Raw genomic sequence first — 27446 nt, 5'->3', positions numbered from 1 at the left:
AGCGAATCGCGACTTTTAACAACTGGGACTCTGACGACAAGCTGCGGCATATATGCTTTGCCTTAGAAGATGCCGCCAGAACGTGGTTTGAAAAACGGGAGCCGAACCTTGACGACATAGGACCCCTTCCGTAGCGGCTTCCTGCGCACCTTTACGAGCGTCGTGCGCAAGGAAAGGGCCGAAGCTATGCTGGACGCCCGAGTGCAGCTACCCAACGAGAACGTTGCCATCTTCACGGAAGAAATGAACCGTCTCTTCCGCCACGCCGACCCGGATATGCCCGAGGAGAAGAAAGTCCGCCTTCTCATGCGTGGTGTGAAGGAAGAACTCTTCGGCGCAATGATACGAAGCCCACCGAAGACCGTAGAAGAGTTCCTTCGCGAGGCCGCTAGCATCGAGAAGACACTCGAAATGCGGAACCGGCAATTCAACCGCCGTACAAGCTCTACCCACTACGCAGGAATTCAATCACTGGCCACGGACGATCTGCGCGAGACCATCAGGGCCATTGTGGCGAAGAACTGCGCAAGGTCTTGCCTTCGTCGCAGCCTCAAGTGGCCTCGATCACCGACATCGTGAAAGAAGAGGTGCACCGATCGCTTGGAGTTCCTGAGGTGCAACCAGAATCACCACAGCCCCAGCCGGAAGCGATCACCTACGCCGCCGTCGCACGCCGTCAAGGCACCCCTCCGCGACCGCGCCAGGGCCCTGTAACGCCGCAACTCCGTCGTCCGCCGCCGCCGCCGCCACCAGCACGACCACCCGTCGCCCACCGCACCTACGCGAGGAAGACGGACATTTGGCGAGCCCCCGACCAGCGCCCGCTCTGCTATCACTGCGGAGAAGCCGGCCATGTGTACCGCCGATGCCCATACCGTGCCTTGGGACTGAGAGGGTTCGCCGTCAACGCGCCGCGTCCACAGCTTGGCGAGCGCCCACGTGACATCGCCGATTACCTCGCCGCTACTCAGTGGAGCCCTCGACGGCCGTCCCGTTCGCCGTTACCAGGCCGCTACCTGTCGCCGCAGCGCCGACCATACACCGGCCCAGCCCGGGGCCGCTCTACGAGCCCATATCCGGAAAACTAAAAGCAGCAACCGATGGAGGTGCGGTTGCTGTTCGTCGAACTGACGAAGATCCTCCGCCGCCGACGAAGACGCCGAAGAGATAATCTCGACGACATAACAACGACGACACACCGCCGTCCCAACGAAGTCAGGAAGCCAAGACTACACCGACGAAAGACGACTTGACGACGCGACGTTCCAGCTTCAGTTCAACACGACGCAGCCGTGATCCGACGCCATGACCTAACTGCAACGCCAGACAAAGAACCACCGACCTCGACGTGTTTCTCGACGGCCACGCAGTTACCGCCTTAGTCATGGGTGGACTCCGTCATGGGTGGACACATCGCCGCCCAGTTGAAGAAGGTTAAGACTGTATGGGAAGGCCCTCAAATTCGCACCGCTGGAGGAAACCTGATTACGCCGACTGGAATCTGCACGGCAAGAATAACCATTCATGACCGGACTCACCCTGCCATCTTCGTTATCCTCCAACAGTGTTCACGAGACGTCATTCTCGGTATGGACTTCCTGAACCAACACGGCGCAATCATCGATCTGAAGTCGAAGTCAATAACGCTGTCGGAAGATAAAGCGATACCGCCGGAGAGCCTTCGTAGTCACCACGCCTTGAGTGTGCTCGAAGATCAAGTAAGCATCCCGCCTCGCTCCAGCATTGTTATTTCGGTCGGCACCGAAATACCCTCTGACGTAGAAGGTGTCATCGAAGGCGACCAACGTCTACTGCTAGACCGTGAAATTTGCGTCGCAAGAGGGATCGCTCGACTGCATGGAGGGAAAACTGAAGTGTTGCTGACAAACTTCAGGCAGGAGTTCATGCACATCAACAAGGGTATGACGATCGCGTACATCGAGGAAATTCTGGAAACCAGTAATGCGTTTGTCCTCTCGGATTCCGCCGCATCTACCCCGACGATCATGGTTCCCGAACCAGACTACGACATTGATCCAAGTCTCCCCGTGATTAAGCAACAGCAGCTCAGAAGTCTGCTCCGACGATACAAAGGCTGCTTTTCGACGTCATCGAGGATTCGACAAACACCAGTCGCCAAGCATCGCATAATCACCGAGGAGTACGCTCAACCACACCGCCAGAGCCCTTACAGAGTTTCGCCGCGAGAACGTGAAGCTGTAGGACAACAAGTCGACGAAATGCTGCGCGACGACATCATCCAGCCGTCGAAAAGCCCGTGGGCATCCCCTGTTATCCTGGTGAAGAAAAGGGATGGAACCCTACGTTTCTGCGTCGATTAACGTCGTCTGAACAAGATCACGAAGAAGGACGTACACCCCCTCCCACGGATAGACGACGCATTGGATCGGCTCTGCAACGCTAAATACTTCTCCTCGATGGACCTCAAGTCTGGCTATTGGCAAATAGAAGTCGACGAAAGAGATCGCGAAAAGACCGCCTTCATCACCCCAGACGGCCTCTACGAGTTCAAGGTTATGCCATTTGGACTGTGCTCGGCGCCTGCAACGTACCAGCGCGTAATGGACACGGTTTTAGCAGGATTGAAGTGGCAGACCTGTCTCGTTTACTTGGATGACGTTGTTGTATTTGCCGGTAATTTCGACGATCACCTTAGGCGGCTTGCCACAGTACTATAGGCCATCAAGTCATCAGGGCTCACTCTGAAGGCAGAAAAGTGCCGCTTCGCTTACGATGAGCTTCTGTTCCTAGGCCACGTCATCAGCAAGTCTGGAGTCCGCCCTGACCAGCAGAAGACCGCTGCCAACGCAAAGTTCCCGCAGCCCACCGACAAGAAGGCAGTGCGTAGATTTCTTGGCATGTGTGCCTACTACAGGCGATTTATCAAGGACTTTTCGCGCATCGCTGAGGCGCTGACACAGCTAACTAAATGTGACGTCGAGTTCAAGTGGGAAACGCCGCAGGCCGACGCATTTCAAGAACTAAAACGACGTATGCAGTCGCCGCCCGTACTTGCGCACTTCGACGAGCACGCCGATACCGAAATCCACACTGACGCCAGTAGCCTAGGCCTCGGTGCCGACCTAGTCCAGAGAAAAGATGGACATGAACACCTGATAGCTTACGCTAGCCGGTCGTTGTCAAAAGCGGAAGGCAATTATTCTACAACCGACATGGAATGCCTGGCCATCGTTTGGGCTACAGCGAAATTTCGCCCTTACCTATATGGCAGGCCATTCAAAGTGGTCAGCGACCATCACGCGTTGTGTTGGCTAGCCAACTTAAACGACCTTTTAGGACGGCTGGCACGGTGGAGCCTCAGACTACAAGAATACGACATCACTGTAACATACAAGTCTGGACGAAAACACTCAGATGCTGATTACCTATCCCGCGCCCCCATTGACCCGCCACCGCAAGATAACGAGGATGACGACGCCTTCCTTGGAATAATAAGCGCGGAAGACTTCGCCGAACAGCAGCGAGGAGACTCGGAGCTAAAAGCCCTAGTCGAGTATTTGGAAGGGCACACCGACGTTGTCCCTAGGGCATTTAAGCATGGATTGTCTTCGTTCACGCTACAAAAGAACCTGCTCGTGAAGAAGAACTTCTCACCAGTCCGCGCCAGCTACCTTCTTGTTGTACCGTCAGCGCTGCGTCCAGAAATACTGCACGTCCTACACGACAATACAACCGCTGGGCACCTCGGATTCTCCCGGTCGCTGTCGAGAAAACAGGAAAGGTATTACTGGCCGCGTCTGACCGCCGACGTCGCCCATTATGCCAAGACATGCCGAGAGTGTCAGCGACGCAAGACACCACCGACAAGGCCACCAGGATTACTACAGCCGATCGAACCTCCTCGCCGACCATTCCAGCAGATTGGGATGGATTTGTTGGGGCCGTTTCCAATGTCAACATACGGGAAAAAGTGGATCGTCGTGGCGACGGACTATCTCACCCGCTTTGCTGAAACTAAAGCTCTACCAAAAGGCAGCGCAGCCGAAGTGGCGAAATTTTTCGTCGAGAACATCCTGCTGCGACATGGAGCCCCAGAAGTCCTCATCACCGACAGAGGAACGGCTTTTACAGCAGAGCTCGTCCAAGCCATTCTGCAGTACAGCCAGACAAGCCACAGGAGGACAACTGCCTACCATCCGCAGACGAATGGTCTCAAGGAACGCCTGAACGAGACCCTCGCCGACATGCAAGCAATGTACGTCGACGTCGAGCACAAGGCGTGGGACGCGGTCCTGCCGTATGTAACCTTCGCTTACAACACGGCGGTGCAAGAAACAACACAGATCACGCCGTTCAAGCTGGTCTACGGCAGGAACCCGACGACGACGCTCGACGCCATGCTGCCCCATCTCACTGACGAAGAGAACATTGACGTCGCTAGCTATCTACAGCGCGCCGAAGAAGCCCGACAGCTCGCCCGCCTACGGATCAAGAACCAACAGAGGACCGACAGCCGACACTGCAACCTCCGACGACGCTTCGTCGAGTACCAGCCCGGCGACGTGTTTGGGTTTGGAAACCGATACGCCGACGAGGACTGAGTGAGAAACTATTGCGCCGCTATTTCGGACCCTACAAGGTCATTCGACGTATTGGCGCACTGGACTATGAGGTCGTGCCAGACGGAATTTCGCATTCACAGCGGCGCCGCGCACGATCTGAAGTGGTCCACGTGGTGCGTCTGAAACCCTTTTACGGACGCTGACGAACTTCCTTATTTTTGTTTACTTTACTACGGGTGTTTTTCTTTATTACTTTTATTATTATGCAGCATCGGGTCGATGCTTTTTAAGAGGGGGGGGTATTGACACGTGTACTTATCTTTATCGGGCGACCGCGTTTCGCCGCCTAACAAATGTAATCGCACAGCGCGGGACGCGCCTGCATGTATCCGAAGTTTCTGGAAAGTTATCGATGCTTCTATCCGGCTGTCTGTTGTCGCCGAACCTTGTGCTATCAGATTTCATCGCGTGACGCGAACGGTGTAGAACTTTGTGGAAGGCACGCGGGTCCCAACGATTAGTCTGGAACATTCGACGACTGTTGTATAAAAGCCGACGCGCTTGACCCGCTGATCAGATTTTCGACGATCGCCGACCGTGTTCGCCGCTATCGTTGTGCTATAAGTGTAGCCTGTTTTGTGGGCACAGGTTCGCCCAATAAAAGTTAGTTTTGTCGTTGACAGTATTGCCACTGTGTTATTCAACGTCACCACCACGTAACAATCCGCATTTCGATGGGGGCGAAATGCGAAAACACCCGTGTGCTTAGATTTAGGCGCACGTTAAAGAACCCCAGGTGATCGAAATTTCCGGAGTCCTCCACTACGGCGTGCCTCATAATCAGAAAGTGATTTTGGCACGTAAAACCCCATAATTTATTTTTTTAACCACGTAACAATATTCATACTTCCCACAAGCTATCAGAGAATGGAATATGTTAGCACAAGAGGTTGTCGATTGTACAACCCTCGATTCTTTTCTAAGCTGTCTAACCATATCTTTGTTGCTACATGATGAAATGTGGTTTTTACATTATGTTCTATTGTCATTATGTTCTATTGTGTGCATGAATATAATTGTTGTTGCATGAATAGCTTGTTTTTAAACCAAGGGCTCTTGTAAACGATTATCGTTGAACCCTGTGTGAATGATGTATTTTCCCTTGTATGAATGTACCCTTTCCTGCCAAAGCCTTCGTTAAGGCTAGCAGTATGTACCAAATAAATAAAAATAAATAATTCTCTTCCCGCTAAGCTAGTCCATCAGAAAGACATCGCCATACCGCCGTACTCGTCTGCCGTTGTTCCCGTCTTCTGTGGTGCTGTCTCTGAAGGCGCTGTCCTCTTCACTCTTTCGGAACTCTTCATAATCCGCAAAGATGCTCCGCTCCCTTTCGCCACGCTTCAGATTTCAGCCGGTGTCAGCTCCATCGTTGTCTGCAATCCGCTTCCTATAGCCCTGAAGGCTCTTTGCGGCGAATCACTCGGCTATGCTCAGCCTCTTAATGGCATGTTTATAACCGACTTACCAGATGCCTCGTATTCAGACCTCACAGACCTCACTTTCCACTTGTGCTCCGCCATCACCTGACTTATTCCCACCTTTCATTGCCGATAACCTTACTTCCGAGCAGCGCTCCCAGTTTCTTCACCTGCTTGCCCAGTTCCGTTCTTCTTTTGATGACACTCAGCCTACTCTGGGTCGCACGTCAGCCGTCAGCCACCACATCGACACTGGCTCCAATGCGCCATTGCGGCAGCGCCCGTACCACGTCTCCGCCAAGGAGCGACAGGTGATCAGTGAGCACGTGGACGACATGCTTCAGCACGGCGTCATTCGACCTTCCAGCAGCCCGTGGGCATCACCGGTGGTTCTCGTCACAAAAAAATATGGTTCCATTCGTTTCTGCGTCGATTGTCGCCGTCCTAATAAGATAACGCGAAAAGACGTCTACACTCTACCGCGCATCGACGACGCTCTGGACAGCTTGCAAGGTGCTGAATTCTTCTCTTCGTTGGATTTACGCTCGGGCTACTGGCAGGTCCCGATGTCAGCAGTTGATCGCCCTAAAAGTGCATTCATTACCCCAGATGGTTTATACGAATTTAATGTGATGTCATTTAGTCTATGCAATGCCCGTGCTACGTTTGAACGAATGATGGACAATATCTTGCGCGGCCTAAAATGGAGCACGTGTTTATGCCACCTCGAAGACGTCGTTGTGTTCGCCCTTGATTTCAGCAAGTATCTTCTTCGCCTTAGGCAAGTGTTGACGTCCTTGGCCAACGCAGGCCTGCCACTGAACCTAAAGAAGTGCCAGTTCGCCGCGCGCAAGCTCATGATTCTAGGTCACGTCGTATCACAAGACGGCATTTGCCCCGACCCATCAAAACTTCGCACTGCGGCAGAGTTTCCTAAATCTAAGCTACTCACAGAACTCCGCACCTTCCACGGCCTCTGTTCTTACTTCAGACGCTTTGTTTGCAATTTTGCCTCGATTATATCACCTCCGACACAACTCGTAAGTTGCGCCAATGACCTATCCTCCTGCTCTCCTGTATGCGACACCGCGTTCGTGACCTTACGCCGTCTCCTGGCGTCTCAGCCTATACTACGACACTACGACCCCATCGCCCCAACTAAGTGCATACCGATGCCAGTGGTACTGGCCTTGGCACTGTCCTTGCGCAGCGCAAGCTTGGCTACTCTCAGTACGTCGTTGCTTACGCCAGTCGTGCGCTGACCAAAGCGGAACGCAATTACAGCGTCACAGAAAAAGAATGCCTGGCCATCGTTTGGGCACTTGGGAAATTTCGCCCTTATTTATACGGCAGGCCTTTCAATGTGGTTACTGACCATCACGCCCTTTGTTGGTCATCCTCTTTAAAAGACCCGTCTGGACGCCTTGGCCGCTGGGCTCTGCGCATTCAAGAATACGACATAGACGTCATCTACCGCTAAGGTCGCAAGCACACTGACGCTCTGTCCCGCTCTCCGCTACCAGCCGACACGGCCTCCCTCTCCACCATTCAGGCGGTACCCTCGGTCGACATCGACACCTTCGCATCAGAACAGCGCAACGATCCTGGGGTGGCCTCTCTTTTGGATATCCTTTCTGCTTCACGTGCATCACCCATCTCCCGCTCCCTGCATCGCCAGGCTGCCTATTTTGCTGTCCAGGATAACCTCTTGTATCGATGCAACTACCAGCCCGATGGTCGCAAGTGGCTCCTGGTTATCCCTAGGACTTTGCGTTCCGACATGTGCGCGTCTTTCCATACTGACCCACAATGTGCACACGCAGGCGTTTTGAAGACATATGAGCGCCTGCGGCAACGTCGCTACTGGCGAGGAATGTTTACTATTGTCCGAAAGTTTGTCTACTCATGCCCGCAATGCCAACGCCGCAAATCTCCGCCTCATCCGGCCCACGGTTTATTACAGCCGCTTCCGTGCCCTGCTCGTCCCTTCGACCATGTGGGAATTGACTTGTACGGGCCGCTACCGCAGCACCCGCTGGCAAGCGATGGATTATTGTCGCAGTTGATCACCTTACACGCTATGCTTAAACCACTGCTCTAGCTGCAACGACCGCTAGTAACATTGCATCCTTTATGCTCCATCGTTTCATTCTTCGTCATGGCCCACCTCGGTAGCTGCTCAGTCATAGAGGCCGTGTGTTTTTGTCGCAGGTGGTTGAACCTCTGCTTGCTCAATGCCACATAGTTCACCGGACGACCACGGCGTACCATCTTCAAACTAACTGGCTTACGGAGCGTTTCAATTGCATCCTTGGTGATATGCTCGCCATGTACGTTTCATCGGAGCATACAAACTGGGACATCATCCTCCCATTTGTCACGTACGCATATAAAACGGCTACAAAAAATACTGCAGGATTTTGTTCATAATTTCTCCCCTACGGTAGCCATCTTTCCCATACCATCAATACGGTGTTGCCTTATACACCAGACACGTCAGAGTGTTCTCCCGTTTCAGCTGCCGCCCGATACGCCGAGGAATGCCGTCAATTAGCTCGAAAGTTCCCCTCCTCCGACCAACGCCGACAAAAAGCCAATCGTGATGGCGACGCTACGAATCCGAACTTCGCTTCCGGCACAATTGTCTTGTTCGTGCTTTCTACCACGCCTGGACTTTCGGCGAAACTTCTCTCGCAGGATGATGAACCACACCGCATCGTCGAATGCACCTCTCCGGTCAACTATGTCATAGAGCCGCTTACACCGACATCCGACAAGCGCCACCGTGGACGGGATGTTGTTCACGTTCACCACCTGAAACAATTCTATGACCCGCTCGTTTCCACGTCGTAAGTCACCAGGATGGCTCCGCTTTTGCAACGTTGGTAACTGTAATGAAGAAGAAGAGCACAAGGACAAGGCCAGCCAGATCGTCTGTTCCATGCCTGCAGTGCAACCGGTGGGCCAGCTGGATCACCAGTGCTTAGCACGGGTGTGAGCTGTTCGGGCAACCAGCTCTTCCTGCTCTGCGCCACCTGCCTTCTCGGTTACGAACAGACGCTATCATCTGAACTGTTCCATACACCCCATTACACTAGGAAGAAAGATGCCAGCAAAGAGATACCACTGCTTAAAGCTGAGAGCAGTGACACAAACAACAGAGTACGTCGTAATAACTTGCTGTTCCTTGAAGACAACGAAAAGGAAGCTTGGAAAGAGTTCGAAGAAAAAAATCATTTGAAATACATCAGCTTGTAATACATCTAGAACCAAGCGCTATTGAAGGCACTCATCGCATAGGCTAAATGCCGTCCTGAAAGGAAAGGCCCGATTATTATCAAGTAGGCTCATTTCAAGTCAAAGGAAAGCAATCTTGCCCGTGGAAGGAAAATGAAAGCAAGAAACTTCGTTATACGTGAAGATTTCGCTTCTGCTACTCGTATCGCACGCTCCGAATTGGTAAATTTGATAGGGCCACAGAAATACGCGTTCAAACAACACGTAGACAAGTTGCATATTAACAATAAGCGCCATCACTACGACGCTACTTCTGGCAGCCGTACTGAAACTACGAGGCCATTCATAAAGGCGTATGGAAACAGCGCATCCCAAAGCAGAAGCCGCGAAAACGTGCGATGACGGGCAGCGAAGCTTATCACTTCAACTTCATTTAGCAGTGGCCCTAATCCTTACCTCTCCTTGACACAGCCTTGACTAACATGCGCAGTTTACTGCCCAAACGAGAGCGAATTCGCAGTTTCACTCACAAAACAGTGCCGACATCACAGTATATATTACCAGAAACGTGGCTAAACAAAGAGGTGTGACATAGCGAAACCTTCCCTCCAAATTCCAGCTATACTCTTTGTCGCCACGATAGCAGCAGCCGGAGAGGAGGAGGCGTTTTATTAGATATCAAAGACAACTTCTTATCTTCATTGATCAGTAGGGATGATAATCTTTAGCTGTTGTGAGCTTGCGCTTACAATGGTCCTGGAAAGACAATTTTTGGCGTGTGCTATAGGCCACCGGACAGCCATCCGTCATTTTCTGCTTTGCTCTGTAAAGCGCTAACCGACATCACTGGAAAATTTCCTAACGCACCTATTTACCTCTTTCGTGACTTCAACTACCCTAGCATTGACTGGTCTCTACTTTCTGTATATAATAGGTCACCGTTATCCGAAACTAAACAATTTATCGACTCATCCTACACTTCAACCTGTATCAGCTGATATCATGACCTACAAGATGGGATGGCAGCCTTGACCTTATTCTCACATCTTGTCCTGATAGCTTAAAGAGCGTTACCACGCTAAACGATCTTAGTGATCGTAACCTCATCTATATCTGCATGACAGTACCGCTTAAGAAAAAGTCACCCACAACAAACATAATAAAAGATTACAAAAGGGCAGACTTTGACGCCATAAATAATGAACCGGAAATCTTTTGATTGTTCTCAGCATTCTTATTTAACAAGAACTGTTGATAGCAATTGGGAGCTTTATAAGAGAGTCTTGCTCAACCTTGAAGCTAAATAGTGTTACGCTAAAAATGAGTCAATAAGACGAGCAGCTATTTAGAGGTTATATTTACAACAACGGTTGCAGCGCTAACCGGTTAGATCCACAGCGCAAGACCAGCTCGTTCAAACAATCAAATACTAACGCGTGTAGCATCATCCCCCGGTGGCAGAAACGACGTCCTGGAGAGTGTAAATGTCATCACTGGGAGGATGATACTGCTTCAGTCGTATAACGTGCACAATATCGCTGAACTGAGAAGCAGATGGGGCGTCAGGGCCGATCTCGTAGGTGACGGGAGTCACAGCACGAAGCACTCGGTATGGGCCTGTGTAACAAGACAGCAGTTTTTTCTGACAGGCCGACCTGACGCGACGGAGACCATAGAAGCACCAACGAACCAGGCGGGAAGTGCACGTCTTGGTATCGCCGGACGCACAAATGCCTTTGACTCTCTTGCGATTTCAGAAGGCGGTCACAGGCAGTTTCCCTTGCGTGGGCACAGCGGGCGATGGCGTCAAGTGCATATTCACTGGGCAGTGCTGATTCTCGGCCGAACAGAAGGAAAAATGGGGAATAACCGGATGTGTTGTGGCGCGAGGAATGATAAGCAAATCTGACAAACGGTAGAGCGAGGTCCCACTCAGTGCAGTCTCCAGTCATATTTCGCGAGCATGTCTGTGAGAGTGCGACTGGGACGCTCCGTAAGGCCATTTGTTTGCGGATGGTGTGACGTGGATAGCTTGTGCCTCGTGGCACAGGACTGCAGGATGTGTGCGATAACTTTTGATTGGAATGCCTGGCCACGGCCTGTGAGAAGTTGTCGCGAACCTCTATGTAATAAAATAACGTCGCATAGACGAAAATCGGCGACACCAGTGGCACAGCTTGTAGGAAGCGCTCGGGTGATGGCGTAGCGCGTGGCGTAATCCGTGGCCACAGCAACTCACCTTTTCCAACGGATAGTAGAAAGAGGAAAAGGGCCAAGTAAGTCCAAACCAACCCGAAAGAATGGTTCCGCGGGAATGTCGAGTGGTTGAAAGCGCCCAGCAGGGAGCGTCGATGGTGTCTTGCGTCGCTTGTATTTCCCACACGCAGCTACGTATCTTCGGACGGAGCAAGCAAACCCTGGCCAAAAGAAGCGTCGGCGGATCCGGTCGTAGGTACGTCGTAGGTACTCAGGTGACCGGCAGTGGAAAGGTCGTGAAGTTCGTGGAGAACAGCCGAGCGAAGGTGTTTAGGGATCACAAGGAGTAATACAGGACCGTTGGGGTGAACGTTGTGGCGGTAGAGTACGCCATCTTGAATTGTGAATAAGCGAAGGGAGCTGTCGGCAAGTAACGTTTCCAGGCGGTCAGTGATGATACGCAAGGACGAGTCATGGCGCTGCTCGTCGGCAACATGGAGCAGTGCGAAAGCAGAGAGAACACAGACGTCGGTGTCAGTATCAGACGTAGAGGTCGCGTGTTCGGCTGGGTAGCGAGAGAGGCAATCTCTGTCCTGGTGCTGGCGTCCCGACTTGTAAGTCACTGTGTAGGGATATTATTGAAGTCGGAGGGCCCAACGTCCGAGCCGGCCAGTTGGATCCTTGAGCGACGAAAGCCAACAGAGCACATGATGTTCTGTGTTTACTGAGAAGGGCTTGCCATATAAATATGGGCGGAACTTTGAAACAGCCCAGACGAAAGCAAGACATTCGCGCTCGCTAATGGAATAGTTACGCTCCGCAGTTGCCAGGAGCCGGCTTGCGTAGGCTATAACGCGGTCGTGTTAGTGTTGGTGTTGCGATAAGACCACGCCGATCCCAAACCACTGGCATCGGTACGGACCTCTGTAGGTGCGGATGGGTCAAAGTGGGCCAAGACCGGCGGATTGGTGAGAATCGTGACAACTCGTGAAAATTCGGCAGCCTGAGGGGAACCCCACGTAAAAGGCACGTCTTTTTTCAGAAGTTCAGTGAGTGCTTGAGCGATTGCGGTGAAATCTTGACGATCCGTCGGAATTAAGAAAAGAGCCCCACAAGACTCCGGACGTCTTTGACAGACTGACATACAGGAAAAGCCGTTACTACTCGAACCTTCTCTGGGTCTGGTTGTGCTCCGGAAGCATCGACGACATGGTCTAGCACTGTAATCTGTCGGCGCCCGAAGTGGCACTTCGATGAGTTTAACTGGAGCCCAGCCTTGCGAAAGACGTTAAGGATAGCTGCGACGCACTCAAGGTACGACTCAAATGCAGGAGAACACACAAGGACGTCGTCGAGGTAAGTTGACCATTTGAAACCTTGAAGCAGAGAGCCGATCATCCGTTCGAAGGTGGCGGGGGCACTGCATAACCCGAACGGCATGACTTTGATTGGTAGAGGACATCTGGAGTGACGAATGCGGTCTTTTCTTGATCTTGCTCATCGACGGAAATCTGCCAATAACCAGATCGAAGGTCGATGGACGAAAAGTATTTGGCATTGTGAAGACAATCAAGAGCGTCGTCTATGCGCGGCAAAGGGTAAGCATGCTTTTTAGTAATTCGGTTTCGGTGGTGGTAATCAACGCAGAAACGCCACGTGCCATCTTTCTTTTTGACGACCACGACCAGCGACACCCAAGGAGTCGACGAGGGCTTAACAATGCCTCTGGCAAGCTTCTTGTTTACTTCCTGCTGAATAACTTCCCGCTCTGCCATGGACACGCGTTACGGTCGGCGGTGAGTGGAAACATCATCACCGGTGTTTATCCGATGCTAAACAAGGGACGTCTGACCAAGTGGTGAATTGTCCGTGTCAGATATGTCGCGGTTAGAAAGCAAAAGGCAATATAGGGCGGCTGCTTGGTCAGGTGCGAGGTCCGGAGCGACCATCTCAGGTAACGGGCCGTCGAGGTTCAAGGCATCCTGCGGGTAAACAGGAGGATCTGTAGACGCGTCGGCTGCAAAAGCAATGACGTGGTCCTCTGGTACTGACCGGAGCGTGGCCACCGCTATGCCTTCAGGTAACACTTGCTTCGTCAAGCCAACATTGATAACGGGGAGACACATCCGATAAGCGGCAAGGAATACGACGGAGTGTTGCACAGAGATGTCGCGCGCCAGGAGGACATCACCGATAGGTGCAACGACATAGTTGCCATCAGGCACGGTTGCCGTTGAGGTCAATTCGGCGAAGGTTAGGGCTTTTGGAGGTTAGCTAACAAATGCTGTAGTGCAGAGGGTGTTTGGTTGTTCGTCGTCGACGTCTGAAAGAAGAGGAACCTCGAGGCTCAGCGCACCTGTGGAACAGTCTACGAAGGCAAAATGCGTCGTCAGAAAGTCGATCCCGCCGATTAGGTCATGAGGGCAACTGGTCAGCACAGTGAACAGGACTAGAATTTGGCGGCCAGCAAATCCTATGCGATCAGTGCACATACCCTTGACAGCAACAGTGGCGCCATTGGCGACGCGTACGGCTCGAGTAATGGCAGGCATGGGAACTTTTTTTGAGGCCACGACATAGGTTAGCGCTCATGATGGATACTTGGGCTCCAGTATCAATTAATGCCGTCAACGGAACACCATCTACGTCTACTTCAATTAGGTTCGTGTTGGTTAGGTGTATCAACGGATGATTTGGACAGGACCAACGTGATGCAGCACTACCTCCAAGAGCTGCGTGGCCTAGTTTTCCGTCCGTCGGTTTGGCGAGGAAAAGCGGCGACGTTGGGGTGACGGGGAGCGACGGCGTTGAGGCGACGGCGATCGCACGGAGGAGTGGCTGTCAGGCGCATCAGAAGTAGGGTACAGACGGCGAGGGGAATAACGGCGAGCGTCGTCGTATGGGCGAGGAGCAGGGAATGAGCTCCAGTACGGCGGTATCCAGGTGATGCGGCAGTGGGGGGATACATGACCAACGTTGTGGCAGCGGAAGCAGATCCGTTTGTCGTCTGGGGTTCGCCATTCAGCAGGATTGCGTGGTCTGGGAGGGAAATACGGGTCATTACAGGTTATGGACATAGATGCCGAATCAGGTCGGGAGACAGAGCAGGCGGTAGGTATGCCAAGGTTTGCAATTTCGTGCCGCACAACTGCTTGAATAATGGAAATAGTGGGGGACTCTTGGTCAAAGGTACCGTCAGGGCGTCGTGGATGAAGGGAGGCCTTACTCGCCGCTTCCATCTCACGGGGAACGATACGTGTGACGTTGTCTTGAAATGGTCGTGTGGCGGTAAGAGCGAAGCGAGAGGACGTGGCAGGGGTGTTTGGGAGCCGGGAAAACTGCGGCACGACGTGGCGGCTTTTGGCTACCTCGAAGCGGCGGCATTCTTTGACGATGGCGTCGACGGTAGAAACGTCGTTATAGAGGAGCAAATTGAAGGCGTCGTCCGGGATGCCTTTTAGGATATGGCCCACCTTGTCAACGTCGTTCATGTGCTTGTCGACTTTCCGGCAATGCACGAGCACTTTCTGTATGTAACAGACAGATTCGGTCGACGACTGGACATGGATGGCAAGCTCTTTTCGCGCAGCCTGTAGGCGACCTGACGGGTTGCCAAATAGGTCGCGAAGCCGCTCTTTGAAAATGTCCCACCTGGAGAGCTCGATCTCATGGGTCTGAAACCAGACATGCAGTCTCCCGTCCAGATAAAAGTTCACATTGGTAAGCACGATGGTAGGATCCCAGTGGTGGCTTTGGCTAACACGCTCATACATGCTGATCCAGACGTCGACGTCAACGTCATTTTGGGCGGAGAATGTCCCAGGATCACGAAGACCAGGAACCGTAACGTACGTTGTGGTTGGCGCCGCAGGAGTAGGTGGAAACGGGGTGGTTCCATCGGAAGTCATGTGTGAGAAGACGACGGTGCGGCCGTTTCGGAGCTCCGTGGCGAGGACACGGAATGTTCCACCTCCACCACAATGTTACGCGAAAGACTAGTCAGTAAGACGAGCAACTATTTACAGGTTATATTTATAACAGCGGTTGCAAGATTCACAGCGCGAGCCCAGTTCGTTCTTCCTCCTCTTCTTTCGAGTGATGGTGCCCACGCCCCTCGGTCAAACAATCAAATACCACACGTGTGTAGCAATAGCTAACAACAGTTCTCGTGAATTCCGACTCTAACAATAAATGGCTTAATAAACGGCTCGACTTTCTTCTTACTAAAATAAAGAGAAAAGGCTTTACTGAGAAGCTAAACTCGCAGACACCTAAGAAACATGGGGAAAATATGAACTGTGCGCTAACCAATATATTCAGGAGCTGACGATAACCAAAAATGATTTCTTTAATCATGACTTTCTGACAATTGTACCATCAAATTCCAATAAATTCTGGCGCTTACTTTGCACCTCCTTACTTGGCGCTTACTTTGCACCTACTTTACATTGCACAATCTTCGGGAGCGGCCCACGAGTGCTTAACGCCAGCTACACCTCCACCGCGGGTCCGCGCTGCATTGAACTAGCTTCGGGAGCGGCCCACGTATGGGGAGTGCTCAACGCCTCCTACACCTACGCGACGGGTCGGCCCTGCATCGCACTGCCTTCGGGATTGGTCCACATATGAAGAGTGCGTAACGCCTGCTACACCTCCACGGCGGGTCGGCCCTGCATTGCACTACCCTCGAGATCGGTGCACGTACGAGGAATGCTTGACGCCTGCTTCACATCCACCGCGGGTCGGCCCTGCATCGCACTTTCTCCAGGAGTGGGCCACGTATGGTGTGTGCTTAACGCCTGCAACACCTCCACTACCGGTTGGTCCTGCATTGCACTGAATTCGGTATTGGCCCACATATGAGGAATGCTCCCTCCGTTCTGGCGCCGAGGTCACCCATGGCGCACCCTCGACGGGAGCTAAAAGCATCTCATGCTTAAACCGTAGGACGCCGAAAGCTCACATGCGGAGACAGCAACAGCCTATGTTCGCCGGAACGCGCGCGCGGGCAGCGTGAGTTCGCGGACGGAGACGTGTTTCCTGAGGCCAACTTTCGTAATTAAAATTATCAAAAGGACGCGATCCTTGACCTTTTGACATGCATATGTGTTCTCTCACATAGAACTTGTAAATTTTGAGTTTGTAGCAGACGCGCTCAATTTCTTTAAACCTGCTGTCGTCTGCATTTTGATTCCAGCGTGCTTTTTATTTCTGCTTAACTAGTTTGACTTTTTTTTTACACAGGAAAAAAATGTAGCCCAAAAATAGCCACATAGCCAAAAGTAAAATTCTGACGCCAACTGGGACAAAATGTAGCCCAATTTGGCTATTCTTAGCCCAATCTGGCAACACTGGTTATCGGTCCTCTAACTGCTCTCCCAAAAAGCATCTCAAACGGGAAAAATCCTAAGCTGGCTTTGGCACTTCTCGGTAACCGAACAAGAGTGCTGGCAGATACCTATCCCAGTGTTTTGGTCTTACCTGGCACATGTTCCTTATCATTGTCTTGAACGTTCCATTAAATGTCTCTACCAAACCGTTAGCCATCGCGTGGTATGGAGTGGTTAGCTTTTCATCTACGGACAACAGTCTCTTTAGCTCCCTCATAACCTCCTATGTGAAATTCGAGCCTCTGTCACTCAAAACTTTCTTGAGCACGCCATACTGGGCAAACGTCTCCAACAATGCTTCGGACACCTGAATGGTATCTACCGTTTTCAGTACTACAGCATCAGGATACCTGGTAGCTATGCCCACTGTCGTTAGCACATACCTATTTCCTTTTCCGGATACGCGAATAATAGGCCCTGCAATATCAATCACCACTCTGTGAAATGGCAGCTCAACAATGGGAATCCTTCCCAGAGGCGCGTTTCGTACACGTCCCTTAGCCATCGTCTTTTGGCATAGATCGCATGATCTCACATACCGTTTCACATCACCCCGCACTCCGATGGAAAAGAACTCTTCTATGATCCTTTCTAACGTGTCCTTTATTCCTTGATGACATGTCATTACACTATCGTGCCCATCTTCAGTACTGTATTCTTGACTTCCTTCGGGACTATCAACTGTAGTACTTCTCTACCTGTGCTAAACACACTTCCGGTACAATAGGTTATTCTTCTTTATAAACTCCACCACTGTCCTACTCCTTTCCTTCGCACCAGTTCCCCTATATTTAGTTCACACTTTCGTATTGACTGCTCCTTAATTCTTCTGTAATTCTTTAAATTCTGCAGCCGTTATATTTAATCCCTTAATGAATGTAACCTGCAATGCTGTCAGAGGTTTGGTACTACTACTGCTTGCTCGTGCTTGTACTGCAGCCGCTACATCTGTCTCCTGCATCTCCTCTTTTTGCGCTTCTGAGTGTTCTTTCTCTTCCACGCCCTTCCCGTTCCTCTTGCAACTCGGGTCTGGGACGTCTGCCCTCCTTACCCAAAGTAGATTTCCCACAATCAAATCATAAAGGGGGTCCTCCACACATCTAGCTGCTACTAGTCCTGTAAAAAGGGTGTCGATATTTGAATCAGTGCCTCTACCAGATATTTAACGGACTTATCTACCAAGGTTACTGGTTTAAGGTACCCGGTCATGCTTTCTGGTGGCACTAGACTCCTCCTTACTAAAATGGTATTGGCTCCCATGTCTCTCAAGACCATAGCTTTGTGTCCTTGTACCTTGGCTTCCACTACAGGTATGTCCTGCTCTATCTGTACACCCTCTCTTGACGGCATGATACTTGCCGTCTTATCCACGGACCTATTCCTGCATTCGTCTGCCTTGTGACAATTCTTTTGGCACAACTGGCAAACCACCAGCGTTTTGTGACGATTACCTCTCACTCGGCACTTCACCGCTACATGACCTAACCGGTTACATAGAAAACAACTCTGGGGTCCTCTTTGTCTACTACATTGCCCCTGGTTCTTCATCTCTTCTGCTGCTGTCGTGTGCGCATGTTTGCCGCACTTTCCAAAATTTCTCACTCCTTGTGCCTCTACGAACTCGTCCATTTGTTTTGCCATCTGCTCCACAGTTCGTAGCTTTATTAAGGAATATCGCCAAACTGCCGCTACACCTGCCAAGAAATTGTTCACCCACGACTTTGTCGCGAACCCCTTCATACGTTTTGTCCGTCTCGGACCAGCTCTAGCCATCTCTCAAAATAATTTGCTAGCCGACATGCGAAATGATTGCCTGTTTCTGAATCTTCAGACTTACATGACCTAAACTTTTCTCGGAACCCTTCTGCAGTTACCGTGAATCTTTGCAGTAACGTTTTCTTCACCTTGTCATAGTCTTATGATTCCTCTGCTGGCATACGCGCAAAGACACACAGGGCCTCGCCCACTAAACACAAGCTCAAAGCGTTAGCCCTCTCGCTCCTCTCCCAGCCTTGCCCAATTTCAATACTTTCAAACCGATTCAAATGCGCATCCAGGTCATCCCCCCGCTCATCGAAAAGTGCCATCAATTTCCTAGGGCAAATCTGTCTTGGCCTGAAAGAAGGTGTGCCGGATGACGCCAATCCAGGAGTACTCGTGCCACCACGAGAGCCCGCGCCCATCACTTCTAGCTTTATCTTCAATTCTAAATTTTTCTTCCCTTTTGTGCGCTTCGCACGTTCTTTCGTGTTGTTTTTCGAAGAACGCCATCGTATCTTCCTTCGAGAGGTTTAAATCTTCAGCTATCGCCGCCAAACGTTCCCACTCCGTCTCTAAACCATCAAGATCAGTGACATGGCTGAAGTAAGATCCTGGAACGTATCCAATCCTGGCAGGCTCGCCAATTTTGTCGGGAACTTTCGTCGCGTGTCACCGATCTCGGCGGCGTGCGGATGTTAATAAAGATGGAGTCGGGAGACGCGGAGCAGCACAGCAAACAGATTTTAATGTACCCAACTTAAAAAAACTCATGTAACTAAAACACAATGAAAAGACTCCCGCACCTCAGGCACCTACTTAACAGTGACTAAACATGTCCTTATTGCCGGCCACGTCTGTCCTTAGCGCGTCCTACGCGAGATTCTGGCAACCCTAGTGTATGGCTGCGCACTAACAGATAGGAGCGTCCTTACAGCCTTTTATCGCCGCCTGCATCCCCCGAGTCAGATGACTCCTCATCGCCGACGCCGTAGACGTCGCTGGCTTGATGTCGGTCAGTCCACCTGTCCGTCTTTTGATGCCGGTGTCCCTAACTCCGTCGGTTACGTGGCACGCCGGCCTCACTGGCTAGGCGTAACGCCTGGTTCCGCCGCCTCTCATTCGAGTGCCGACGAGACGCCCGGGTGACTATTGTATGTATGTGCTAGTCTGCCTCTGAAGGGAGATTTTTCCTGGAGTCCCGACTCCGCCGTGAAAGGCTGCAGCAGGTCCAAGGAGCCTCGCTCGAACGTCGTCGAGGTCAACGGCCACACCCTGGATCGCCAGCGTCACGGGCTTGACCGAACCTCCATGGGTGCCGTCGCGAGTGCGATGCTGACGCTCCAACCTTCTTGGCGCAGAGCCGCGTCGATAATGCCAGCTCAGCGCCGCTTCTCTCCCGATCACAGCTCGGGGCACGCGCCTCGAGGGCTCGTGCCATTCGGACCGATCCGCGCACATCGTCCTCTTCCATTCTTTTTGCGCCGCGTGTCTCTTAGATAAGTGAGACAGTCATGAATGACTTGAACAGGAAGGGGTCTGTAGAGCCGCATCCATCGTTTTTACATCTCGTCGTCACTAGCTTCCAGTATGCATTCTTCTTGGTTGATTCCTTCTGCTCTTAGCAATCACAGCTTCCTAATTCTGCGGTTTGTCGATTCTAACCTAGTCTCGCAATGGAAGAGACCGTGGCGCTTAAATCCAGGTCTCCTAAAAGACAGACAGGCAACCGCAGAGGTATCATCCATTTTCTTTCGATCGCTGCACAACAAAGAGAATCTAGATGGCACAGAATGGGATGCCGTGAAGGTCAGAGTGCGTGAGAGCTTCAGGTCTTGGGGCAAGCGTCGAGTGCGCGAGGAGCATGAGGAGGTTAAAATCGTCTCCGGCGCTACCCTCCTGCTCTCGAGGCCACTGTCCGGAGGGTCTGGTGTTCCTCCGGGGCTGGCCTCACTCCGAAAGGAACTTCGGATTCTCCTGCAGCGACGCTGGGAAGGCTTGAGAGCCACAACCCGAGCTGAGCAGTGTGAAATGAAAGCGTGGTGCAGCAGAAACGTCCTACGTAGGCATTTTTCAACGAAGAGCACAACTCTGTCTTCCCAAGTAGATCCTAGTGATGCCAGTCGATTCACCAGATAGAGTTCTGGCACTGGCGAGGTAGTTTTACATGACCTTTTATGCCGAACCAGTTACCTCTCCAGCTGTTTCAAAGTCTCGTAGCCGAGCTGATTAGCTCTTTCATTTCCTGGCAGCCCGCCATGACCAGGTATCCAGATGATTTCCAGAGGACCCTGAAGGTGCTCTTGAATAAATGTCGAAATGTGGGCCGGGAGATCGTTGTGCAACAATTTCCTGCAAGCCGCCATGGAGTCGGTAAATATAATACATAGTGTTACATTAATGAAGAGAACCCTTCAAATTCCATTATTATCTCTTCGCAGAAAAGAATCACGTATTTCCCTTTTTCATAATATCTACTACCACAACGCATCTCTTCGCCCTCTTTGGATCCAACCTGCGCCTTATTATTCGGCTCGTCGTGACCACTTACATAAAGTTAACGTACCCCGTCATAACACCATCGCGTGCTCACAATCATTCCTTCCTAGGACTTCAGTCGACTGGAATAACCTACCAACATCATTAGTAAGCATCAGTGACCCCACTTGTTTTAAGAATGCACTAATCAACATAAAATAATGTATGGTAGCAAAAGGCGTGATTATGTACTTATTCGTGAACATTGTCTGCTTGCTAAAGTGTATTCTTTGTGTATTTTCATGTTATGTAAGCCTCTGAAATTTGTTATGAATGTATTACTACTTTTTTATATTGCTTTGGTTCGCTGGAAATTCCTTGAACTAATCCTGCATTTTTCACTCTTCGAATGTATTCTCGCCCCTCCCCTCTGCAATGTACAATTATGTACCTTGAGGGTATCACAAATAAATAAATAAATATGATTCTTGGGTAGGCTGAGTTGCTAAGGGGCATGTGTTTGATCGCGGTTGCGATGGCTGTCAGTTCCGCTAAGGCCGGATCTGTCTCTGGGAGTAACTCAGTATGTACAGTTTGGAGGTCGTTATTCGGAGCCCCGTGCACCAACGCTAGCACCAGCGTAGAAGTATATGCCGTCAGGGTGTCTTGCCGTGTATCTCTTGAAGTAGGCAACTCGCTGTCGTCGCCTCTCCTTGCCTCGTTCTGGATTCATGTGGCGTGGCAGTGGAGCTATGGTTAGGAGTTCGCGTTGTTTCGGGGGTAGTGGGCGCGTGTTCAGAAGAGGCGCAGCTTCTGGATGATGACCGATGCTGTGGAGGGTGTGCGTGCCTTGACACCTGCGCTGCAAACGTAGTTCTTGGCGACGACGATGAATGCTGACTAGTTCCGCCACCGTGTTATGGCAACCGATGTCAAGGAGGAGCTTAGTGCTGGCACTAAACGGGATGCCGATGGCCTGCTTTGTCGCCTTCCGGATGAGCGCATCAAGGCGATTGATATCTTCCTTACGGAGATAGGCATAGGGCAGGTGATAGCGCAGGCGCGACATAATTAGTGCGTTTCTTAGTTGAAGCATATCCGCCTTTTTCACTCCATTTGCTCGGTTGGAGCCACTACGCATCATGTGCAGCACCTGTTCTCCTTTCCGAAGCAGGTGATGAACCGTCGCAGCGGGACCTCCATCTTTCTGGATATGGAGACCGAGTATTTTAATACATATTGGTTGCGAAATCGGCACGCCTTCGTTTACAATTTGTATGGTGGGCGGTCTCCATCTTTTGTGATGGACCAGTAGCGACTCAGATTTTTCCGGCGCACATCTAAGGCCAATAGTTTGAGCAGCCTCATGCACCCTGTTCATAGCCTGTTGGAGAGTTTCTTGGATATGCCCTGGCGAACCCGTGTTGATCCAGATCGTGATATCATCTGGTAGATCGCGTATTTGATGTCGGGGATGTCTCGTAGCGCTCCATGGACTACGCACATGGCAAGATTGAAGAGTGTGGGCGAGATCAGGGAACCCTGCGGGATACCTCTCTGCGAATGGGGATACTGCTGTGAGGTGATGTCGCCTACTCGTAGCGTGTACTTGCGACTCCGTAAGAAGTCCCTAATATAGTTATAAAGCTTGGTTCCGCAGCCAGTAGCTTCGAGCTCTTGCAGCATAGCACCGTGGTTAACATAGTAAAAAGCTTTCTTGAGGTCTATGGCAAGACCTTAAAACAAAACGCTATCTACACCAGCGTGAATGCACCTCCTCCGCGGCCTCTTACCTGAAGATCCCCCCCCCTACCGATACTGTGGCGAACACCCGAACACATCCCATATCCTCTGGTCCTGTGGACCACCCTCACCTCCCCTTCCTGCTCCCACAAATCTTTCCCCTAAACCCCATGCCGGTGGCTGACAGAAGCAGCCAGCGCCGACGACCAACGGTACCTTGCTCCGTTTATCAGTGCCGCAATGAAGAATTCCGCAAGCGAGGCTCTGGACTGAGGGCCTTTCCACCATACCACCCAACATGAAAATAAAGCTTTTTGCTCTCTCTCTCTCTCTCCAGCTGTCTCCATTCGCTTCACCAGCTGAGCCGTCGCAAGTATGTGACTCAGCCATAGATGAGGACAAGCTATTTTCAGCTTTGAAATCTATGAAGCATAGTCGCAGTACACGATCCGATGGTCTGAAAGTCGAATTTTAAGTTAGGGTTTGGACACTGTTAGAGAAGCCGTTCACATCACTAGTGAACAGGCTACTCAGTGAACGGATTTTGTCATTGTCTCAACGAGAGGGGCTAACCACACTCCTTTGTAAGGACGAGTCGAGAAGCTCCTATCTGAGAGCATGGCGTCCAGTCACACTCCTGAACTGCGATTATATGCTCATAGCAAAGTGCCTGGGTATGCGACTCACGCCAGTATTCGACACTGTTTTGGGTCCATACCAGGCATGTTGTGTCGAGGGGCGCTCCACTAACCTTCACGGTTTAGCAGCGAGGGACCTTCTCCTGTGGGCAAATACCAGGAAACTTCCAGGCATTCTTTGCTCCTTCGATCAGGAGAAGGCCTTCGACATCATTAGCCATAGGTACCTTTTCCGTGTCTGGAAGAGGCTGGTTTCAGTGTGGTTTTTCGGCAGATGGTCCAAGCTTTGTATTCTCGACCGACTTTTGCTGTTCGCATACGGGACGCGTCTCGCAGGCATTCATTGTGGGACGTGGTGTACGACAGGGGGACTCTCTCACCTGCCCTCTACGTGCTCGCTTTTGAACCGCTCCTACAAAGGTTGTCCCGTGACAGTATAATTGGCAGGTTGCTTCCACCAGATTCCCCTCAGCTATCACTCCTTTCATACGCGGATGATTTGTCTATTGTCGTCCCGGGCGAGGCATCGGTTTTCACCGTCTTGGACGTCATGGACAGTTACTGCGAGGGAAGCGGTGCAAGGTTGGACAGGTCAAAAAGTGCAGCCATGTACTTTAACTCTGCTCCGTCCAGTCCGCAGCCCGTTCATGGTCTCCTGGCGAAAACGCGGTTGCGCATTATAGGCTTCCATTTCCAACGAGACGGTCTGTCTCTTGAAAACTAGCAGCAGGCTAAGGAGAAGCTTGAAACCAGGTTTCAAGAATTCAGCGCGTTGCCATTCCCATTGACTGCTCGAGTGACAATACTTCGCTCACACTCTGTTGTCCTTCCAGACGTATGTGGCGTGTGTGTCTCCTGTTCCAACCTGCACCAAGCTTATCTTGGAAAGGGTGCTCTTTCGCTTCCTCTGGAAGGGGACAACTGGTTGTGTATCTAGGCAGGTACTCAAGCTGCCCAGGGATAAGGGAGGACTCGGAATTCCCAACCTGGCCATCGTGGCTACTGCACTACGCGTCAGGTAGACCCAGGTCGCTCTTAACTCGGATATGCTTCTCATTCGAAGCTTAACTTCCTTTTTCTTAGCGCCCGACTCCGCTTGTTTTCGCAGAGTACATTTTCCCACTGTGTGCCTCGCTCAGGTTCCCCGTCCACCATTTATGCTACGGCTGCCAATTCTCTGGTGAGCCTCCGCAAGGTTCACCCCGGCTTCGACGTAGTTTCAACTCCAATCCAAGAACTAGTCGATATCCTTACCCCAGGTCTCCCCCCTCATTGCCAAAGGTACGATCTGTCCATCCACAGGCCGAATTGGAAGACCATTACGGCCACTTTCCTCAACGCTAAGCGAGCTGCGTTCATGTACCGCCTGGCGTGAGGGTACCGGCCGTTGAATTACAGGCCCTTTACAGCTGTACCGGCTCGTGGAGTGTGCGTTTTTGTGGCGGTCGTGAGGACTCGGTTCATATCTTTACGCAGTGTTTGCTTCCCGCAGCTCTTCTTTAAAGTATTGCTAGTCTCTTTAAGCTCCCAGGTGTTCCTTATCAGACGGTTCAATTTTTGCACCCTTTGCCTAATCAGGCGATTAACCAGTACGCGCTTCTTCTCGCCGAGTGCTCATAACAAGATTGATTGGCCCGCTGTGATGCAATTTTCGGTGGATGGGCGCTGGACCTTCACGAAGTGCTTGCGAAAGCACGGAAGGAAGTGTGATTTCATCTCACCAGGGAGCGGCATCGCTTGGGCGACAAAAAGTTTCTCGAAGTGTGGGCTCGTCCTGCCGTGATTTTTATTGAGTCAGGTGGAAAGCTCTCCATTAAGTTATGATCCATGCTCCTAACGTCACTCGACTCGGCCGTGTGCGCCAATCGATCTACGGGGTTTTGTTCGGCTCAGTGGAACCCAAAGCCGGAACCGGTCGTGGCGCACTCTCGTGTGGTCGCGCTGCTGCGCGGATGGCTTTGGTGGTCTCCATGGTTGTATGCCTTAACCTCTTTTGCGTCAAGGCAGTCGCAGGGACAGTCAGGCTTGTGTCCTGTAAGACCGACGTGGCTGTTTGTGGGTTGAGTGCAGTAACTCAGTTGTGCTGCACCACAACAGCCCCCTTGTCCGGGAAGGACCGTTGGCCCGAACCAAAGCTCCCCGCCCAGTCAGTCCTGGTAGAGGGAGAGTGCCGGGGTCAATGTATCGGATGATCTTGGCTTGATGAGTACATGTAAGCTCTGCGACGCCGCGCCTCCGGGTGCCAAGTCCTTATCCCATCTGACAGCGGCACCACGGGAGACCAGCCCGGTCAGGCAGCCCGTCGACGACGGGTATGACATCGTATGACTTAAAGGAAGTGCCAAGTTAATAAACCTAGTTATTCGAATGCTACTTCTCGTCGACATCCTTTCTGCGGATCTGCACTTGGCCCTGCCGGAGCTCATCCCCCTTCATCGTCGCTCCTTGGTGAGCTGATGCGTGAAAACTCTAACAGCTGCGTCACTTCGCTACAACTCATTGCTTCCGAAAGACCGCGATTCGCGTCCGCGGGCGCTCGCGCCATAGCTGTAATAGCGGTACGTGGGCTGTCGATGGCCTGACATCGCGCGACTTCCGGCCGACTCCGTCAATTTTTGCGGAGTAGAGAGCGCTGCTCCGTGAAGTGTATCTAGCGGCGGAGCTGCTCTAAATGCGCCAGTGAAAGGTACGGCAAGCACTGTCAATCTCCGAATGGAATAGACTTGCTCCTCAAGGAGCAGTAAAACTGCTCCTTGACGTGCTCCTAATCTGCCATTGGAATTCACCACTAGTTCGCGTTGGTGCGAGCTGCAAAACGAAGGTCAATCCGCTCGTTTCCGCAGCCCCGTTTTCTCACTGCAGCGTTTTGAAAGCGTGTTTCCACGGTGATCGAGTGAGATGTGTTCACGTTTGCTTGTACGCGCATAGCACCATGCATGCTAATTTAGACCCGCCGTGGTTGCTTAGTGGCTATGGTGTTCGGCTACTGAGCACGAGGTGACGGGACCGATTCTCTACGACGGGGGCTGCATTTCGATGGGGGCGAAATGCGAAACACCCGTTTACTTAGATTTAGCTGCACGTTAAAGAACCCTAGGTGGTCCAAATTGCCAGGCTCCCCCAATACAGCGTGCCTCATAATCAGATCGTGGTTCTGGCACGTAAAAACGCATAATTTCTTTTCTTCTGTTACATTAGTTATTACGCCTATATTTATAAGTTCACACTGTCAAGAAAACTACTATCCTTGCTTCGCATAGCTATCCACTGATTTGATATCGCAGCCGATGTCTTTCGGGTGAAACTGTGACTGTTTTTTTTTATTTTCATTCCCACTGCTTGAAAGAAACAGCAGCACTCTCATGTCTAAACGAAAAGTAAACAGTCGTATGTCTGCTGCCTTTTTTTCATTACACTTGTTGTTTCTACTAGTGGGCTCCAAAGAGAGATAAATCGCTGATGTCATGCGTATATTTTCTTTCCGTAATGCAGGACTAGGAGCAGCAAAATTGCAATGCACATTTGGTATTTTTACACAAACGATGCGTGCGCGAAGTTTTTCACCTTTCTCGTTGCGTATGTGAGTGTTCGCAGAGAAGGAAAAACTGAACAAGCAGCGTACGTACGCAGTTGCGGTTCCGTCGACATAGGGCTCTTGACAAGGCGCAGGCTGGCTAGCGTCAGCCTGCAAAAAGCGCGAATGATGTTCCGGTGTATGAGTAGACAATGTCGCTGCTGCTAAGAAGAAAGGGGATTGATTATTAACGCACTGACTACCGCAAGCTTCATTAATTAGCAATGCGATATCACTAGCCTTTACCTTAAGTAATGCGGTTAGGCCGCTGCTAGATTCTTCAGTCATGTTACCAGAGCAATACAAACCCCACACATAGAAAAGGCGCAGGCAGCACAAGCGTTTGTCTTTTCTTGTGTACCTTTCATGTTTCGTAAAATGAGCCAAAAATCCGCATACCCCACGCA

General features: G+C 51.3%; 1 protein-coding gene across 1 annotated transcript in view; it reads right to left on the bottom strand.

The window, feature by feature from the left end:
* The window catches only part of LOC142578581 (uncharacterized), a 233905-nt gene that overhangs the window by 125624 nt on the left and 80835 nt on the right, over nucleotides 1-27446 (bottom strand). The window contains exon 4 of the mRNA XM_075687974.1: nucleotides 27092-27150. Within this exon, the coding sequence (XP_075544089.1) occupies nucleotides 27092-27150 (59 nt within the window). The remainder of the gene's footprint in view (nucleotides 1-27091; nucleotides 27151-27446) is intronic.

Source organism: Dermacentor variabilis, chromosome 4 (genome assembly GCF_050947875.1).
Source record: "Dermacentor variabilis isolate Ectoservices chromosome 4, ASM5094787v1, whole genome shotgun sequence".
Lineage (NCBI taxonomy): Eukaryota > Metazoa > Arthropoda > Arachnida > Ixodida > Ixodidae > Dermacentor > Dermacentor variabilis.
This window is presented reverse-complemented; position numbering and strand designations above follow the sequence as displayed.